The sequence below is a fragment of the Carcharodon carcharias genome, chromosome 4 (genome assembly GCF_017639515.1).
Source record: "Carcharodon carcharias isolate sCarCar2 chromosome 4, sCarCar2.pri, whole genome shotgun sequence".
Lineage (NCBI taxonomy): Eukaryota > Metazoa > Chordata > Chondrichthyes > Lamniformes > Lamnidae > Carcharodon > Carcharodon carcharias.
In genome coordinates this window covers 195,971,539-195,992,938 of record NC_054470.1, presented here as the reverse complement: position 1 = coordinate 195,992,938, position 21,400 = coordinate 195,971,539, and the positions used below count along the sequence as shown (strand labels likewise).

At 45.4% G+C, this 21,400-nt stretch overlaps 1 protein-coding gene across 1 annotated transcript in view; it reads left to right on the top strand.

The window, feature by feature from the left end:
* Nucleotides 1–17,337: 17,337 nt before the first annotated feature.
* Nucleotides 17,338–21,400, top strand: part of LOC121276826 (coiled-coil domain-containing protein 152-like) — a 150,786-nt gene continuing 146,723 nt past the window's right edge. The window contains exons 1-2 of the mRNA XM_041185369.1: nt 17,338–17,472; nt 21,171–21,188. Of these exons, the coding sequence (XP_041041303.1) occupies nt 17,338–17,472; nt 21,171–21,188 (153 nt within the window). The remainder of the gene's footprint in view (nt 17,473–21,170; nt 21,189–21,400) is intronic.

Here is a 21,400-nt window from a genome sequence, read left to right as displayed (position 1 = left end):
TCAGCTCTTTTGTCCATGTTTGAACCAAGGTTATAATGAGGTCAGGAGCTGAGTGTCCCTGGCGGAACCCAAACTGGGCATCAATGAGCAGGTTGTTGCTAAGCAAGTGCCACTTGATAGCATTGTTGATGACCCCTTCCATCACTTTACTGATGATGAAGAGTGGACTGATGGGGCAGTAATTGACTGGGTTGAATTTGTCCTGCTTTTTGTGTATAGGACATACCTGGTCAATTTTCCACATAGTCAGCTAGATGCCAGTGCTGTAGCTGTACTAGAACAGCTTGGTTAGGGGTGCGGCAAGTTCTGGAGCACAAGTCTTCAGTACTATTTCCGGCATATTGTCAGGGCCCATAGCCTTTGCAGTGTCCAGTGCCTTCAGACATTTCTTGATATCACGTGGAGTGAATCGAATTGGCCGAAGGCTGCATTTGTGATGCTGGGTACCTCAGGAGCAGCCCGAGGTCCCCAGCATGTTAAAATTCATCAGCTGGCTCTGGTGACTCTGTTCAGTAACTTCCCTCCACATTTCTAAACAAAAAATAAAAGTTATTATCTGCAAATCTTATCTTACAAGTCTTATCTGCAAATTTTGAATTATACCAACTCTGAACATACTATCTTTCAGCATAATCTGTTGTCATGTGATCTATATTACTGATGATGTAGATTGTCTATTTACACATTTAGCATTTTTACACCTCCCCCCAAATCTCTATTAAATACATTATTTACATTATTCCGACATCTCCTTCAAGTCTCTGGCATCATCCCTAGTTCACAGAGATAAGCTTTGTGGTGTGGTTTTACCAATCTCTCCAACCTTATTCTCAGCTCTCTCAAAAGATATATAGGATTCAAGTTCTCCATGTTTTCTCTTAAACTCGGTAGAGTGGTATGTGAATCATCAGAGACTCCCGGCTCTCTGTTCAAGTTGTCTTCCTGATGTTCTGGGTAACTTATCCATTCCATTGATGGTCTTCTCCTTGTGGATACAACTGTGCTTCTGTCTCTTCCTCTGATTCCATTTTCAGTCTACAAGATAAGATCACGGAATAGTGTTTTTCCCAAAACCTGGCCTTCGTGATTCTGGTCACGAATCCATACTAATTCACCTGCTGGATTTCTGGTAAATTAACCACTCTATAGCATTGATTATAGTTTCTGGTTTGATTTGCGTGTTACCCATCCTCTTTTTCTCTTACTCTCTATATCTGTTGCTTGGACATGCCATCAATGTGTGAGGAAGAACAGGAAGTTGAGTCCGCAGTCATCTTTCCATTAGACATTCGGATGGAGCCAGACCATTCTGGAATGGTGTGAAACAGCAGTGGCTCAACAGTGCCAAGTTAATATTATCATTTTTCTTCAACAAAGCCTTTACCGTACTTACTCCTCTTGTATCTGGGTGAACTAGTTGTGTGGACAAATCTGTAAGTTTCTGTGAATCACAGAATTGTTATGGCACAGAACTGCTGAAAACATTCATTTTGCAAACTGTGGGATATTGTCTGAAATGACTGGATCTAAAATGCCATGTGGAGCGAAAATCGCTTTTAGTAATTTAATGACAACTTCCGAGATGGAACCTTGAAGACATTTAATCTCAATCCATCTGGAGTAATAGTCAAAAACAATGAGGAATGCCTTCCACTTGAGCTCAAAGATCTATTCTGAGGAGTTCCCACGGCCTGGATGGAAATGAGGATACCATTAGTGGTACAATAGGTGTTGCAGTTTGAAATCCCTAATGCAGTTTGAATTTCCCCTAATGATTTTGAGATCCCTGGGCACTGAATGAAATTTTGCGCTCTGTCATGACACATTACATTGCCCAAATGTATTCTCTGAAGAATCTCAAGTCTGAGGACTCCAGGTATGACCAATCTTTCATCATAAAGCAGCAAGTCATTCACAGTACTAAGATGTCTTCATTGCTTGAAGCATTGCTTCAGGATGAGATTATTTGGACCATATTCTGGCCATCCATTGATGCAGTATTCCTGACTTTTTGCACATTCCTCATATCCCTTTTGTGCCTTTTGAGTTTCGTCTAGCCTCTGTGTTGTTGCAGATAGAAATTTTGTGGTCAGCGAGGTATAGGACTCAACATCTTCAATGAAATTTATGTCCTCTTGTTCAGGCTTTTCAACAGGAAAGCTTGAAACGCATCTGCTGTTGTTTGCTGTTTTCATTTGCCCTATTCGATTGTGGCATTGAATCTCATCAGTCTCAACTGAAATCTCTGGACTCATGGTGGCATCTTTGCTAACTCTTTAGCATTTAATAAAGAGACCAATGGATGTGGTCTGTCTCAATGGTACACCTTAGGCTAAGACGTGGTCAGCAAACTTCTCACAGGGCTGTTTTGCTGCTAATGCCTCTTTTTCGAATACAGCGTAGCTTTGTTCCATTTCAAGCAATGATCGAGATGTATTCTACATTGGTCTACATTTACCATCCTCTGAATTTGAAAGAGTACTGCTCCTAGTCCAGTCGGTGATGCATCTGCAGCAACTATCATTGGCAGTTCTGGATCATAGTGAGCCACTATGTTTGGTGAAATGAACATCTCTTTTATCTTATGGAATGAAATTTGTTGATGTTCTTCCCAACACCATGCTTGGTCTTGCCTAGGCAATTGTTGCAGTAGTTAATTTACATGTGTCAGCACCTTTAATTCAAATTCACGCATTTGAGGAACCTTTTACTAGGGTCATTATTGATTGTGTAGGATCCCTCCCTAAGACTAAAAGTGGAAATCAGTACTTACTGACAATAATGGATGTGTCTACAAGGTTTCCTAAAGCGATACCTTTGAGAAATATTACAACAAAGAGAATTGTGGAAGAGTTTACTAAATGTTTTACAAGATATGGTTTACCAAAAGAAATACAATCAGATCAGGGCTCAAAGTGCATGGGTGGAATTTTCCAAGCCTGCTGGCGGTGGGCGTGATAGGTGGCGCGCGTGGAAAGTATGGCACAACCTGCTTCACGATGGCTTGAAGGCAGGTCGTGATCATCCGCTCAGCTCGCTGATGGTGGGCCACATTTCCTGCCATCAGTTGGCAGGGAGCTAGTTTTAATACATTAGCATATAATTAAAAGACCATCCCGCCAGGCTCTTGGAACTCCACCGTATCGTCCATTCACGTGTTTCACAACAGCACTTGGTGGCCTTCACTTTGGGGGAACAGAGGTGAGTGAGCAGCAGCATTCTCCACAGCTTGCCCATTGCTTACAGGCGTCAGGGGTACCGGGTGGCAGGGCAACTGATGTCTGGCCCTAGAGGTGACTGCTGAGGGGTGGGGATAGTATTCGGGAGCAAGTACTGACCAGCCTCAGAGGTGACTGCTGAGGGGGAACGGTGTTTGGGGGCAAGTGCTGATCAGCCTCGGCGGTGACTGCTGAGGGATGGGGGGAGGGGAGGATGTCAATTGTTGCCCTGGCGCTGCATCCTGCACATAGGCAATCAAGGTGGGGGGGCAGTGTAAGCAAGGGGAGTAACCATGCATTAGGGACACCTGTGTAAACTGACGATGCCCCTGCAGCTAAGACAGATCAGGCGCAGCCACAGTGATATGATTGGGGTTAGGCTCCTAGCCTGCCCACCCATGCAAGCAACCCTGAGGCAGCAGAGGGCCAGCAGGTGCTCCATACCTTACCTGCCCCCCGCCCCAATCACACCCCCCACCCACACAGATTTTGAATCTGCCACCACTTTAATGGACCGTGGAGCAAGTGACTGCACATGTTGTACAATCTCCTCGCCATTGCTGGCCATGTAACAGTCACTGCTGGAAGTGGTTCCTTGCAATCTCAGCATCCTGATTTGGACCAGTTTCCCCCATGTCGCAGGTTAACAGGACAGCCATGCAGCGCATTCATCTCTGGCTATCTGAGGGGTGACCAGCACTCTCTGGGAAGCATTAAGGGGCAGTCATACAGGGCCAAGAAAGGTGCTTAGTACAGCCATGATAACCACGTCTCTCTCTCTTTCATGCTGCAGGAGGAGCACCTCAGGACCTTGGATCTTGGTGACCTAGCTTGTATGCCTGATGGCCTACAGAGATCATAGAAGATGGAGGAGAGAATGACTGAGACTCCTGGATGTGCAAAGGCAGGAGCAGCAACCTCACGAAGAAGGGGCAGCAGGTTATCCTGCACACGGGGCAGCAGGTTATCCTGCACACGGTGCCCAGGAGCGATAGTGAGCCATGGCTGGTCGGCGTCTAGCGACACCCAGGGTCTATAGACGCGGCCTGCCATTCCTGCAAATGACTGCGCATTCTAGAGGCCTGGTGGCTCACATCTGCCACTTACTGCAATACTTGGCGCTGAGGGGATATGGAGGGCATCCACTGCCATTGGCTGTGAAAGTGACTGTGGTGCTCAATTTCTATGCCAGTGGCTCCTTTCAGGGCTCCACAGGTGATCTCTGTGGGATTTCACAATCCGCCACCCACAAATGCATCCATGAGGTCACGGATGCCATCTTCTCCATGGCACACAACTTTGTGCATTTCGCCTGGGACTGGGACAGCCAGGATGCAAAGGCCATTGGATTTGCCCTGATCTCGGGATTCCCACAGGTGCAGAGTGTGATTTACTGCACTCGTGGCACTCAGGTCTCCATTGCTATACTCAGTGGACTTCAACTGCAAGGCTTCCACTCACTGAACGTGCTGTTGGTATCTGACCACCAGAAACCCATCCTGCAGGTATGCACATAGTTTCCAATGAGTGTGCAGGACGCCTACATCCTGAGTCATTTGCAGATCCCTGCAGTCTTCCAGGGTCCACAGAGGCTGCAGGGTTGGATCCTTAGGGACAAGGGCTACCTGCAGAGGCCGTGGCGGCTGACACCCATGCGGCAGCCTCAGACTGCAGCAGAGCGACGCTATAATGAAGTTCATGCAGCAGCTCACAGCTTGATGGAGGAGACCATTGGGTTGCTGAAGATACGGTTCTGGAGCCTGGACCAGTCTGGTGGAGCCCTGCAATACAGTCCGCAGAGTGTGTCATGCATCGTCGTCATCTGCTGCGCCCTTTACAACCTGGTGCTGCAACGGGGAGAAGAGCTGGCTGAGGAGCAGATGGAGGAGCTGCACATCTCCGATGAGGACGCCACCGACATGGATGAGGCCCTCGCACTGGCTAGACGAGGCAGGCTCACTCGGGAGGCCCACACAGCTGCCAGATTTGTGGAGGATGATGATGACATGCAATGAGGTGTCCCCATAGATCCCCACATCACAGTTGTGAACGTTTGACTCCAGTCTGGCTTTTTGCAGCGCCAATACCCTCTGTGAGAATGCTCCTGTCATGGAGATGCAGCGGAGGCCCTAATATTTGCTCAATCACGGGAGGATGATGACAACATGCAGTGAGGACACTTCATAGATCTTCACATAATCTCTGAGAATGTCTGACTCTTGTCTGGCCAAGGGCAGCTCGTCTGTGGTCCCTGATCAGGGCCATCTCAGAGATGTAGCCAAGAAACTTTAGACACATCTGATACTGTGTCCGCCTTCAGCACCTCAGCCCATCAGGAGCTGGTACACAGCATCACTGGTCACAGATGCTGGTGTGATAGGGGCCAGCCCCACCTTGAAGGTGCTGAGAGCACACAGAGAGTATGACAGAACTCTCTGGGGCCTGCCTACTACATTCTGGCAGCAATGACCAGCACCGCCAAGGTGCAGGCATCAGTAATGTTTCCAGGGAGTGTGAGGCTGGACCATCACTGTGATCTGAAGGCTGTACAGAGGACATGGAAGAGACCCTGAACTGAGACACCTGCCTTTTATCTTGTGCTGAAAGGTTTCACATCTGAGTGACAAGAACACTGCTCATCAAAACAAGGAGCCACAGGCAGGGTGACATTCTTAGCAGTTTATTGACAACAGTGAACAGTGTGTACAAGTGATTAACACCCGTGGCCAAGCTGTACAAACACTTTTACCTAACATTCCTAACCCTGCCGCTACATCTTGGTGCTCCCCGGACATCCACTGCATAGGTGGAGGCAGCCTGCTGACTGTGACGCCCTTGGTGGGCATCCTCTGGAGGTTCGAGACTTGGAGAGCCCCTGGCCTGCTTTCAGGATCTTGCTGTGTGGCAGTGGCACCCTCTTTAGCCTGTGAAGCTGGATCTGCGGAGATCACAGGAAGATGGGATTCGGATGGGCCGGTCACTCCCAGAGTCATCTGGGTGGATGGCCCCGGAGCGTGCACCTGCTGAGCCTCCTCCCTACGGGTGCCCAACGGCCCCTGGCTGACTCTGTGAGCAGAAGGGGTAGCTGGAATGAGATCGAGCTGCTCAGCACCCCTCTTGCATACACACTGTTGGAGGCCAACTATGGCATCAGCGATGTAGTTAAGCCCACGCAGCAGTGCAGGAGTGATGTCCTGGACCAAGGTCTCCATAGCAGCCACAATCCTGCCAGGATTCACCTTGGTGCATTGCAATGCCGGCGCTATACCTCAGCCTGAAGACGGACAGATTCCTCCATCGTGCCTTACAATCTGAGGATTGCAGCAGACATCCCTTCCTGTTGTCCCCTAGCTTGCCTGTGAACTCCAGCAACTGTGACATGACTGAGTCCAGAGGCTCGTCATCTGACTTGGACTCAGATTGTGATCTCAAGGCTACTCGAAAGCTAGGTACCACCAAAGTGTGTGCCTCTGCCCTGGTAGAGGGTGTTGGGGGAGCGCTGTGACAGGACTTCAGGAAGGGTGTCTTCAGATTCCTCTTCAGAGTTTTCTTTGGAGCTTGATTGGAGCACTGGGTCATGGACTCTGTCAACTGTTTGGCAGATATGCCTGCGAAAGCAAGGGGAGATAATTAGTGTATGGCAATGACCTGTGAAAGAGGACACATTACTCACGGCATGGTTGTCTGATGGATGTTGCACTGCTGGATCCTCACTTGGTAAAGCAGTGCTGACCTCACCGTCAGCACAGGACTGGTCCGGTCATTGCTGGCCAGCTGGATGGTTCTGTTTTTGAATTCTGTCAGAACTTTGATTTCTGGCATTCCTCCACCTGTCTGTGACCTTTCCCTCCTGTTGTGAGCCAGTTTGTCCTCCATGGATAGAGATGGGGAGAGTGTGTCAAACTTCTGCTGGGCCAGATGATAAGTTTGCCTGGCCTGTGTGGATAGCGAGTGGTTCCATGGATGGGATGAGGACAATGACAGTGTGTGTGAAAGAGTGAATGGTGATGTTCCTTGCACTGGCAGTGAGTGAGGGCCCTGTGGATGTGTGATGGTTTTGTGAGTGTGAGGGTAGGGAGTGATGAAAAAAGTGACTTACCCTGGTGAAACGGAGGAGACCATTCATCCTTTTACGGCACTGGGTGGCTTTCCTCCTCTGCAGAGTGTTTGCGCTGACCACGGCTGCCACAGCCTCCCAAGCCGGTTTAGTGACATTGCTACCCATTCTGTGGCCAGAGCGGGTTAGAGCAAATCCCATTACGCCTCCATGGCAACCAGCAGTTGTTTGAGGGGCCCGTTGTTGAATTGGGGAGCTGCAGTCTTTTTGCCTTTGCTGGCCATGTCTCCCGGACAGTGGTGGTGAGCTGGTGGCGATGAGTGCTTTGCTGGCGGCTGCCATTTAAAGATGGTGGCAGGCGTGATGCAACAGCGGGGTGATGGCAAGAGGGTGAATAAGACCCCACCTGCCATGGAAATGGCATGTTTCCTGGGCATGCATAAATAATGAGGTGGGCTCGGGAAGATACCTGCCATTTTCGTTGGTAGGTAGGACTCCATTTTACCTGCCTGCTACCGCACTTAGTGCAATTCTAGCAAAATTCCGCCCCATGTCACAGCTCTTTAAGGAAGCAATGAACAGTTTGGGGATAAAACAGTTTAAGTCAACAGCTTACCATCTTAAATCACAAGGGGCTTTGGAAAGATGGCATCAAACTTTAAGAACCATGATGAGGCCGTATAGTCAGGACTATCCACAGGATTGGGATAGGGAAATTCCATTCTTGTCATTTGCTATTAGGGATGTTCCTAATGTATTGACTGGATTTAGTCCTTTTGAGTTAGTTTATGATCATGAGATAAGGGTACCACTGAAGTTAATTCATGAGAAATTAGTGTGTCAAAATTCGCAAACTACTCTCCCAGATTATATATCAAACTTCAGAGAAAGATTGAACAGAGCATGTGAGTTAGCTAGGGATCACTTAAAAATATCACAGCAAGTGATGAAAGTGAAGGCAGATAGGAGAGCCACAGCTCATAGCTTTGTTGCTGGGGAAAAAGTGTTAGTTTTGTCATCAGTACAATGTGACTCGTTAAAGGCAAGGTTTAGTGGGTCTTTTCGGATTGAAAAGAAGCTGAGTGAAGCCAATTATTTCATCAATATTCCAGGTAGAAGAAAGAAGCAGAGGGTGTATCATATAAATATGCTTAAAAAGTACTTTGACAGGGAAGAGGACCAAAAGGAGGTGTTAGTGATGGTGGATAAGGAGAATGAGGTAGAAATGCAGGTTTCTGAAATTGATTTTCCTCCAATCAAATTGGATAATGGGGCAGGGGTATTTGAAAATTTAAATGTAATATTGAGTTACCTTCCAGACAAGTGTCAAATGATTTGGAGGAGCTATTGCAGTCACACAAAGCTATTTGTGGGAATAAACTGGGGAGGACACATGATGTGAGTGTAGAAGGACAAATTTAGCTATACATGATGTGTCTGTAGAAGTTTCATCTCAGCTAAGGCTTATAGATTAAGACCAACAAAGTTATCACAAGTACAGAAAGAAATTGAATTCATGCTTCAAAGTTACATCATTGAGTTTAGTTGCAGTAACTGGAGTTTGCCTATTGTGCTGGTATCAAAACCAGGTGGAACACAAAGATTGTGTGTGGACTATCGAAAGGTAACTGCAGTGACAAAAGCCAAATCCAGCCTATACCACAGTTGGAAGATGATTGTATTGAGAAAGTGGGACATTCAAAGTTTATCACAAAGATTGACTTGCTGAGGATATTGGCAAGTAGTGTTATTGGAGAGAACAAAAGAGATATCAACCTTTGTGTTGCCAGATGGACTATATCAGTATAAAGTCATGGCATTTGGTATGAAAAATGCACCTGCAACATTTCAAAGACTGACAAACAAGTAATTGCAGGACTGAGCAGTTGTGCTGTTTATAGTGATGACTTGATAGTTTTCAGTCAAACATGGGAGGAGCATTTACAATATCTGGAATAATTATTTACTCGACTACAAGAACCTAATTTGGTGATGAACTTGGCTTAAAGTGAATTTGCAAAAGTGCAAGCTACCTATCTAGGCCATACCATTGGACATGGTAAGGTGGTTCCGAGTGACTTGAAAGTCAAAACTATCGTGGATTTCCCCATGTCTACAGCAAAAAAAGAAGTTTTGAGATTTCTGGACATGTGTGGGTTTTACCGGAAATTTGTACTAAATTTTAGCAATGTTAAAAATAATAAGTTTCAATGAATACAGGAGTGTCAGAAGACATGTGACAGTTTAAAAACTGCATTGACTACAACATCAGTTTTGGCAGTACCCAATTTAAGCCAAGCAATTGTAATTGGCCATTGACTCCAGTGATGTAGGCATTGGGGCTGTACTATTGCAAGAAGATCAAACTGGAATATTTTTAGTGAACGTTGAATGTCCAACAAAGAAAATATCCAACGATTGAAAAGGAGACTCAGGGTCTGGTGTTAACGTTGCAGGATTGCAAGGTTTATGTTGCAAGCAATTCATCAAAAGCAATTGTTTACATAGACCACAATCCTTTAAAATTTCTGGACAGATTTCGAGACTGAAGTGCAAGGCTGCTCAGAAGGATTTTATTACTGCAACCATTTAACCTACTGGACGAGAAAATCTAATTGCAGATGCATTGTCGAGAGTTTAAAGCTCAGAGGGAAATTGAATATTTAAAACCTGGACACTGGACTGAAATGACTTCTGTTTGTACCAAGGATTTGTATAGTTATGTTAATGCAGGTACCTGGTAATGTAATAGGGTATAATATAGATAAGTACAGTAAGTAGTGTAAGATGGGTTAAGAAAATGAAGCTGCCCTTTTAAATTACAATGGTTCATTTTCTCATGAGGATGGAGGTGTCATGAAAGTATAAAAATTTTCATAATATTTTTCTGGTTTATTGTGAAGTAGGTTTATGGGGGTACGTATAGTTGGGTCTGTCTGTGATTTAGTTTCATTTGGAGTCAAGTAAACCACAAGCTTTAACTCATCAAAAGAAGCTAGATGCTTGAAATGCTAATGAGTAAACATGGATGCTGGCGTAGCATGTAATGTGTGAAGAGAATTTTCATTTTTAGATTGATGAAGGGAGATTTGGATTTCAAACAGATTTTTTCTCTTTACAGCTAGCCAGATAAGCAAGGCTAAGGAATGTGTTTTCATTTTTTCTAAATGTCACTGACAATAAATAGTAGCAACATGAAAGGTTTTATATTGTGAGGAAGATACACTTTCAAAGACATATGAAACAATAGAATTTACATATTAAAAGATAGAAACATATATAAAGGAGAAGGCTATGTGAGCTCTAACAGAAGTATTTGAAAAAGCCTTAATGAATCCTCTGGGATTTGTGCATAAGTCTGCTCTCTATTGAAACTGAAGATGGAGAAAAGCCATTTGGAATTCCATTGTCCAGGGTACTGTTAATTTTCTGAATCTCTTTAAAATCCAAAATCTATTTTTGGACAGTTGCCTTAAAGGGGCTGTAACTGGGAGCCAGATTAATTAGGCATTTTAGGGATTGTCACAGTAGTAATTGTAGTCTTATGTATATGCTTGACATCTTTTATTTTGTTAATAAATATTTTAATTAATTTCTTTTAAATCTCTACAAATCTTGGTGGACTTATTACTAATGAATTCAGTGCACACATCTTGAAATAAATACAAATTGCAAAACCATTGTGATAGCGTGACCAAATTTCCCTCGTGGATTTGTCACACATCATCTGCCACGTCTTAACAACCATCGATGGATGAGCAGCTATATCATTCTCTGCAATCTATATAAATGACTTGGATGTGGGGAACCAACTGTAATATTTCTAAATTTGTTGATGACACCAAACTGGGTGGAAATGTAAGTTGTGAGGAGCATGCAAGGAGGCTTCAAGAGCTCTTGGACAGCATAGGTGAATGGGCTAGAACATGGCTGATGGAATATAATGTGAATAAGTATGAAGTTATTCACTTTGGTAGCAAAAGGCAGAATATTTCTTAATTGGTGAGAGGTTGGGAAGCGCCGTTGTCCAAAGGGACCAGTATGTCCTTGTTCATGAATCACGATAAGTTACCGTGCAGGAACAGCAAGCAATTAGGAAGGCAAATGGTATATTGGCTTTCAATCCAAGGAGATTTGAGTACAGTAATAAAGCTGTCTTGCTGCAGTTGTATAGATCCTTGGTGAGACTTCACCTAGAGTATTGTGTACAGTTTTGGTCCCCTTATCTAAGGAAGGATATATTTGCCAAAGAGGGAGTGCAGCGGAGGTTCACCAGATTAATCCCTGGGATGGCAGGATTATTTTATGAGGAGAGATTGTGGAGATTGGATACGTATTCTCTAGAGTTTCAAAGAATGAGTGACCTCACTGAAACATACAAAATTCCTACAGCGTGCGACAGGGTGGATGTAGATAAGATGTTTCCCCAGGCTATTGATTCTAAAAGCAGTCGACATAATCTCAGGATAAGGGACAAGCCATTTAAGACTGAGACGAGGAGGATTTTTTTCACTCAGAGGATGGGTGAATGTTTGGAATTCTCTACCCCAGAGGGCCGTGGGAGCTCAATCATTGAGTATGTTGTTGGGAAACATATCTTCAAGAACTGTATTTTCTTTCAAAAATTTGGAAGGACTTTGCATTATTTGGACACTTGGGATTTTTTTTGAAAAAGGTCACAAGTTCACCTTGGACTGTGAACAAGCAAGTCTTTTCCAAGAAATCACCTGACCAGAATGGCACCTGAGGGGGGAGAGCTATTTGCTATTTGAACTGCAATCACTTTATTGCTGGAAAAAAGGCAAAGGCCTGATGATTTATTGGAAATCACCTGTCAGAGGAGCTTTATGTTTGAGCTTTTTTTCTTAAAACTCAGTTGGGGATTAACTGAGAAGGGGAGATCTGCCCAGCTCGCACTCTCTTTGCCTTGCTTGAAATAGAGTAGTTATCAGTGGAACTTTTTTGTCTTTGGAAATCCAAGTGGCTGAGATGAGAAGGATTAATCTGACTCTAATTTCCCCCATTTTGAAGCCCCATTGGTGAGAACTTCCAGGCATCCACTGGAACTAGTGAGCTGTCTTCACATGAGGGAGCTTCAGATCAAGTGTCGAAACCCTCTGAACTTTATCCTTTGTTTTTAAAAGTATTTTCTCCAATCACCCATCTCTGCAGAGACTGTTTGTTTGTCCTTTGTTTGTGTGTGTGTGTGGTGTGTGAGCACATATGCACAGATGCATCCTGGGGAATTTTAAGAGGAATAGATAGTTCCACTTCCAGATTACAAATTGTGTTGATCAGTTCTTGCAACTTGTTTAAAAAAAGATGCTTATTTTTAATAAATCAGTAATTCTAGGTTTATTAAAAGAAGCCTGGTTGAAGTTTCTTTTATTCTGCATCTAACAGTAGCAAAGGTTATTTAGTGGCTATTTTGGTGAGTAAATTTAACTTTTAAACTAATGGTGCGACCTGTCAAGTAGTTGGGCTAGATAAAGTGCACACTCTTCCCATCCCTGTCGTAACAATGTTCAAAGCAGAACTTGACAGATTTCTGGAGACTAATAACATCAGGAATATGGAAATAGCATGGGAAAGTGGTGTTGATGTAGATGATCAGCCATTATCTAACTGAATGGTGGAGCAGGACCAATGGCTGAATAGCCTACTCTTGTTCCTTTGATCCTATATTCCCATGTTCTTGGCTTCTCAATTCATCTACTTTACAGGTGAGTTGTGGACCTGTGCAAGCTTTTTGGCTTAACAGTGAACTGTTGGTCTTGGATCATATACAATGTGATTGACTTTCCTTTGTACTGAAGTCTAGCCTTCAGTTGAACACTTCCTGGACTGTGGAGTCATGTGGTCAAAGGCTGGGGGAAGTCTTGCTTTAGCCACTTTTCTGTACTCGAAAGAACTGAAACTCTTGCTCCAGTGCCTAATTTGAAGTTTGTTTTATGTCCTTGACCATATTATCTGCGCCTTCCCATTAGATTCTGTAACAAATAAACAGAAAATAGGAGCAAGAGTAGGCCATTTGGCCCTTCGAGCCTGCTCCACCATTCATCATGATCATGGTTGATCATCCAGTTCAATAGCCTGCTCCCGCTTTCTCCTCATATCCTTTGATCCCTTTTGCCCCAGGAGCTATATCTAACTCCTTCTTGAAAACATACAATGTTTTGGCCTCAACTACTTTCTGTGGTACCAAATTCCACAGGTGCACCACTCTCTGGGTGAAGAAGTTTTTCCTCATCTCAGTCCTAAATGGTCTACCCCATATCCTCAGACTGTGACCCCTGGTTCTGGACTCCTCCACCATCGGGAACATCCTTCCTGCATCTACCCTGTCTAGTCTGGTTAGAATTTTATAGGTTTCTATGAGATCCCCCCTCATTCTTCTGAACTGCATCGCATATAATCCTAACCGACTCAATCTCTCATATGTCAGTCCCGCCACCGCAGGAATCAGTCTGGTAAACCTTCGCTTCACTCCCTCTATAGCAAGAACATCCTTCCTCAGATAAGGAGACCAAGGCTGCACACAATATTCCAGGTGCGGTCTCACCAAGGCCCCTGTACAATTGCAGCAAGACATCCCTGTTCCTGTACTCGAATCCTCTGGCTATGAAGGCCAACATACCATTTGCCTTCTTTACCGCCTGCTGCACCTGCATGCTTACCTTCAGTGACTGGTGTACGAGGACACCCAGGTCTCATTGTACATTCCCCTCTCTCAATTTATAGTAATGTCTCCCAAGAGTGGCACTTCGTTGTCTTGTTCATCTTCAATTTCTTGAATACTAGATGATTTAAGTTGTTTCTCATTAAATTTCTGTGTTATGAGCTTTTTGCTGTGGCTTACAGATTTCATATGTCCTCTCCTTTTTCAGGAATGCCATTTTGCATTTTTGACAGAGGATTCTTTGTGCAGGTGCAACCTTTTCCTGCCACAGTGAGAACACTAAGTAATGGCAGCTACCATGCCCTCTTGGCTCTTTCCCTGTTTTTGAGTAGGTGCGCTGCTATTTCTGTGTCCTACAAACTGCACTCTCATTCGTTTTTCTCCACAAAATCTCTTTGTCGCCTTGAATAAATACACAATTTTGCTTTCTCACTTTTGCCTGCCTTGTTAACTGCACAGCTGTCAATAGACTGTAGAAAATCTGATAAAATCTTCTCTAAGACAACTACAACAATGCGATCCCAAATTAATTCGCCTTTCAGAGCTCCATATTCGTAATTCTCAGCTAGTCAATATAAATAGTTAATGAAGAAATCTACGCTGTCTCCCGATTTTTGGATATGTCTATTGAACTTCACCCCTTCTATGATGGTGTTTCTTCTAAAGCTGAAATCAAAGGGTTTTATAACCTCTTCATATGTCGTTTTCTCTTTGTTTATGTCCTGTCTGACTTATGACATCTGCACTACTGCCTGTGGCATAGAGAAGGGTACTGACTTGTCCCTTGCTCATCTTGTCTGGTCATCCTGAAGCGGCTCCTCACTTGGTAGACCTACGGTGCCAGTTCTGCCACTTCTTGACTTGATCCGGGCCTTCTACGTGGTCAAAGCACTCTGGTAAACGTAAAGTTTTCTCTGTGGCTTTTCTTCATTCTAGCCTGTCTTCAAGTTCTGTTGACAGTTTCATTGCACTGTCCTTTCTTTGCAGTTGTTTCTCTTGCTGCTTTTTCCACTCACTGGGCTCTTTACTTGGTGTTTTTCCCAAAGTCTTTTCCGCTGCCAACATCTGTTATCATCGTGGGTTTAGATGAAGTTGTCTATGGTCAGGATTGATAGAAACTGCAGGAGGCAAGGCTGTTGGTAAACTTTACCTTTTATTGAACTTTCTACTAACTATGTATAGCACAAGGCTTAGCAGGAGGCTCCACATAGAATTATCAGATTACACTGTTGTCATGTGATTGTATATCATTGATGATGTAGACTGTCTACTTACACATTTAACATTAACCCTTTACACCACATGATCTCCCATTCTCCCACTCCAGGCTTCCTGTTCCTGACTGCAATCATCTCTAGATGCTCCTTCACCACTTATCTGCATGTTACTGATGGTATCTGATAGTGCTCCCCCCTTGCAGACCATGTAATAGTGCCCATACTGGTCGAGCAATGGAAAGATAAGATGTCCCATGTCTCAATCCAGTGCTGTCATGAGCACATCCAACTCACCAAGTCCCCTGTACACTACACTCCCACCAGAATTAAAATTGCAGATAAAGTCTCAGGAAGGTTTTTGTCTTTACTGCCGCATAGTATCTCAAGTGGCCTAAAATCATATCCTGCAATTTTTGTGTGTTTATCTTATATATCATGTTAGGTAAATGAAATTTTGACTGAGTTTAAAATAGTTTAGGTTAAATAAGCAACAACATTCATCCAAGCCAATGCTTTTTATTTCATTTTCTCCTAATTTTACATTTGCTGTTGATGAAAAAAAAATGTTGGGCAAAATTTTCCCAAAATGAAACTAAGTGCAGTGGCAGGCGGTTTCAGCGGTGCCCCGCCTGCCATCTGTAATGGTGGCAACTCACACCCGATATTGTGTTTGGAGCCTCATTAATTATGCAGAGGCACATTTCACTCCAGATTGTGTTGGGAGCTGATTCGTCTGCCTGCTGTCATCTGGTGGGTTTGAAGGTCTGGGCATCATATTTAAACACCAGTCCAATACACAATCTCAATCTCTCCAGCCCACCAGAGATGTCTGCAACCCATAAGAGAAAGGCCGAGAGCCTCAGCATGAAATCTGCACTCCGCTTCACCCACCAGACCTCCAGGCCTTGGTCAGAGGAGTGCAGGAACAACAGCATGTGTACTACCCCATGGATGGCTGCAGGAAGTACTGCAACCTCTCCTCTCGGGCCTGGTACACCGTAGCTGTGCAGGCCAGCATGGCTGCTACCTGTGCCTGAAGTGCCACCCAGTGCAGGAAGAGGATGAATGATCTCATCCGCTCTGCGTAAGTCATTCTTCAACACCCTCCAATATCAAATTCATATGGCATCATGCACTCAAACAGCCACTTTCTTCAGGGGTCACACGCAGCCATTATTGGGAGACACGTATCAACACTCATTCTCCCACTGAGATGTTCACATCACCGCCATCCCATCTAACATGCTGTTCACACTCCATCCTCTGGCCTTTCTGGGGCGGGCTCACCATACACAGGGGACATGCACCTCACCCAACCTCTGCTTCATCCCTTCTCATCACATGCTTTTCTTTCTTCTTCATACAGGCAAAGCTGGCATAGAATTGGCATGAGAGTGCACAGCCTGGGGGAGGGATGCCCGAGATCCACGCTCTTAGTGAATTTGAGTAGGCTGCAGCCGGGCTGGCTGGGGAGGACAGGGATCATTCCTGTAGGGAACGGGAGATCAGGCTCTCCAACAAACCTAGTACAGATCACAGATCCATCACCTCATCAAATCCTGACATTCACAGTGAGTCACATGCAGTCTTTTCTAGTTCATGCTCATTAACTGAAATTGTTTTCTATTTTCTAGGCACAAGCAAATAGAGGCCCCCAAGCCATTCCAGCACCACCAGTGCAAGCTCCTGGACCTCATCTGAGGAGGAAGCTCCAGAAGAACCATCACACACACCCTCCACCAGTCAGAGACACACACTTCGGTGGAGCACAGATATTGATTAGGCTTGGGCTCACATTCTGGGGAACACCTCACTGATAAGTCCCCACAACAGTCAGAGTCAGGGACAGGCCAGGTCCCTGGCACTTGGAAGCTGCTGGAAACCAGCCACCCACTAGGTCCGAGTCAGATGATAAGCCTCTGGCCAAATCTATGCTGCAGTGACAGGCGGTGGAACATCAGGCAGAGATTCAGCAGTCACTCAGCAGATTAGGGCGAATGATGGAGGAGTTGTCTATTTTCTGTCTGATGCAAGTGCTTAGAGGTCACCTTGGGAAGGCTGGCAACCACTATGGAGACCTTGGTCCAGCAGGTCTTGCCATATTTGCGCTCCACCCTGCACTCCATGGCCACACACCCTAGTGGGCATCATCAGGATGTAGGCGACATGGGGATGTGGCACCTTGACCACCCTCCAGAAGTACCAACTCCTGCAGGAGTCAGGGTGGGGCCCATGGGCATCCACAGGGAGAATGAGCGTCAGCCGGACATCCCGGGGGCCTCCTCTCAGGTCACTTCAAGGGTGTGCAACCGCTCATAGCCCCGACTGCCTATGATCCCATTCATTCTAGCTTCTCAGACCACTGAGGGTGCTTCTGCCCCTGATTAGGTGACTTTTATCAGGCTGGGGTCCTCCAAACCACAGCCTACCAGAGGACCTCCGCCGAGGTCATCACAGACATCAGGACGTAGAAGTCAGCAGGCTGCCTCTACCTTTGATGTGGATGTCGGGGCTGCACCCAGGTGTAGCGATAGAGTTAGAGAAGTTAAGAAAAATTGATGTCACTTTTGGGTCACAGGTGTACTAGACATATAACTAAATTTCACTTTTATTATTATATTTGATGATTATACAAATGTTCCTGTCAACTGAAGGCATTGTGATTTTGTACTTTCAAGTCCTCTTGTTTTGAGGTTTAGCCTTCCTCCCACTCAGTGATAGTGTCCCACTGTGAGATTCACATTCCTCTGGTGTCAACCTTAGTTGAACTAGTATCCGCACCCCTTGTGAGATGTCAGGGAGGTGTATTTAAATCTTTATTGGAAGTGTGTGAAGTAAGCGTTTCTCACCCCTTCTCCCTCAAAAAACACCATTGATTGAGGACAGCTCATCAGCATTGACAAATCGTGACATTTGTGTATCCTCGGTGGTAGTAGCAGAAGAAAAGACGTGCATGGGAGGAGGAGATCCCTCAGCATGTCCACATCTTAGTTGCAGCAGTGTTGGCATCATTAGATGGCAGTGAAGGCTTCAAGCCTTTCCTTGCATCGCTCTTGTTCCTAAGTGGGCTCTCAGTTTCCAGAGTGAGTTTACTCACAGGGCCCCACAGACCAAAGCAAAGATCATGGCCTGGCGATTCATGCGGTAAGTGTGAATGCGGGACTCGTTTTTGCTGCAAGTGGGTGGACATCCTGTGTTGAAAGAAGATGGCTTTGAGGGCTAGCAGAAATGTGGCCGTATTCCGGCACCTGACTTTACTCTTCCTGGAACCTGTTAGCGATTAAAGTATCATAGGCACATCTCTCATGGCTTACTTTCTCCATAGCATGTTCACGCTCATACTGACCCTCAGCAGCTTCCCAAGGTTCCTGGGCCTCCGGATCTTCATCCTCCGATGAGCTCCTTTTCTCCTCCAGGTCAGGGGGTCAGCTCTTTGCATAGCGATGATGCGGGAAACCCTGTTGGGAATGTATTGGAGTGAGACACCTGAGCTGTCCAAGCATCTGAAATGCATCTTTAGAAGCCTTATGGTCTGCTCTATAAGAGAGCATGTGCAGCTGTGAGCAGCAGTGTAACTCTCCTCAGAACAACTGAGGATGATGCATTGGTATCATCACCAAGCTTCAGTGGATACCCCTTATCCCCAAGCATCCATCCCTGCAGACATAATGGCCCTTTGAAAATGTCAGGCACCTGGCAGTGACTTAGGATGTAGGAGTCGTGGCAACTCCCAGGGTACCATGCACAAACATGCAGGGTGAGCACACACCAGTTGCATATTGATGGAATGATAGTCCTTGCGGTTTATAAACATTAGGGCGTGCTGCCATGGAGCCTGCATAGCTACTTGGGTGCAGTCTGTTGCACCCTGCACTGTAGGGAAGCCTGAAATGGCAGCGAAGGCAGTGACTTTTGCAGCCTGGCTATCTTTGTCCAAACAAATTGGACAAAATTATGGGCCTTCCTTTAAAGGGCATCTGTGATCTCCTTTACGCATCAATGTGTTGTGGACTGAGTGAATCCGCACAGGTCCCCTGTTCATCCTTGGATAGAACCAGAGGCCACGAAATAGTGTGCAGTAGTCACCTTCAAAGCCACTAGCAGGGGATACCTTCCAACTCCACGAGGTGTCAGGTCTTCACAAAGAATGTGGCATATGTGATATACCAGATCTTAGGACATACGCAGATGTGCACGGCCTTGCCTCTCGCTCATTTGTAAATAGGAGACTCTTGGACAATAAACCCTAGGTCTGACAAGTCGCCCCGTTTTCTGGGTCTCTCCTCCTGCTCATGCTGCAGCAATGCTCGACCATGTCCCTCCTGTTGAAGATACGTGCGGAGTTGCCTCTCCATCCTTCGCCCCCTCCATTGAATTAGGATCCTGAGAAAGGCAGCTCAGAGGATGACACATTCGGAGACTTTAAGGGTTCATAGTTTTTGCTGCTCTACTTGCATGGTGGCTGATGTCACCTTGTCCCTGAGACACTAGCACACACATCCAGATGACCAAAATGGCATTGCAGATATGTAACATCTTGAGCCCTGCATGGGATGCTAAAGTTTCAGTGAGATGAGTGACCCAACCTAGCTCTGTGCTCCAATCTCTGATGTGGCATATTAATGACTTGATTGAATGTCATATATGATACAGCTGTGTCTCCCTCACTATGGCCTGCATTCCTAAATTCTGCATTCCTGTATGTTACAATTGAGATGCAGCGACTGTGATGTGTAGCCACTGAGTTCTGAGTAGCTCTTTGACAGTGCTAATGAAGCCATTGGCTTTAAGTGACTTTCATCGCAAGAAGGTCTTCCTCCATTCTTTCTAAGCAGACTCTGCTCACTCCGGTGGCAGTAAGAGGTTAGAAGGTGACCTCAGAGAGGGCCCCCTGGTGTTCAGCCTTCCCCCTGACTGCCATTCTACAACCTTCCCTCCCTGTTGCACCCCCCCCCCCCCCCCCCGCCCCCACCCCACCCCCTGCCTCCGGTGTTTGCCCTTCCCCCTGACTGCCATTCCACCGCCTTCCCTCCCTGTTGACCCCCTCGTGTGTTTGTCTGCCTGACCCCTCACCTCACTGCCCAATCCCGGCTGAAGTGCTAGGCGTGAAAGTGGAGGCCTGCATGAGTGCCACAGCACAGTATCGCAGATATGTTCCACTCACCTCGAAGTTACCAGCAAACTGAGGTCCAATTTGTGCACGCCACCCTTTTTCAAACAGATTTGAGGCCGATGTAATTTCCCACTGGTGTGATGGAAGATTGGAAGGCGTGGCAAGATTTCAGCGAGCAGCTGTTTCGATGAGCATTCATAACATGCTAATGAGTGTAAATGGTGTTCGCACCAATAGTCAGCAGGATAACTGATCCGCCATGGAAACACCATCCGGAGAATTGCAACCTGCTTTTCCAATTTTTTGCCTCCTGCTGGATTCTCCGCTCCTACTCGCCATGAAACCCGCCATGAGTGGGATGAGAGCATTCCACCTGTTGTTTTGGCCCCTTTAACAGTGTTCCCATTCTTTCAATGCAGAGAAAGCATTTCATGAGGTAGGATGGAAACATTTGTTCCATGTACTCCAAAGGTTTTGGCTACTCATTTTTAAAATTTTTTATGGTGAATGTTTACTAGTGATCTTGAGTAATGACTTTGTTCTCTTCCATTGTTCAACTATGTCATGGAATGTGCAGGAGTTTCATTCTGCTGTTTATCTTGGCACTGATTTCATGAAAGCAATAGATATAAATCTGGAGAACTAGTTTCTCTGCCTGTAAACCTGAATTCCTCTGGTTGTGGAGATGGTAGTAAACTTAGAAACAAGCTATTTGGCCAAGTAAGCCTGTTCTATTTGATTGATCTCAACCTCACCTTTCAACTTTTCACCATCTGCCTCAAAACCTTCATTTTATACCAAGATATCTAAGGTGCTAATTTCCTTTGTGTATTATAGTTAGAGAGAAGATAATTATTCATTAAAATGTGTAAATGTTCTGATTTAGTTAATATTACTCCTGGAGGTAAGTAAATCTAACTGAGTTTAGATCAGTTTATTATTTGTTCATTGGGTATGGATAACATTGATAATACACCCCCCCTTACTTTCAGTCACTGGACCTCAGAAAGTGGCAATGGTCTTTTTGACCCATTGATGATAAAGGAGTGAGTCAGGATGGCGTGACTTGGAAGAAAAGGCAGAAGCGAAAATGCTCCTATTGCTGCCTTAGTCCTT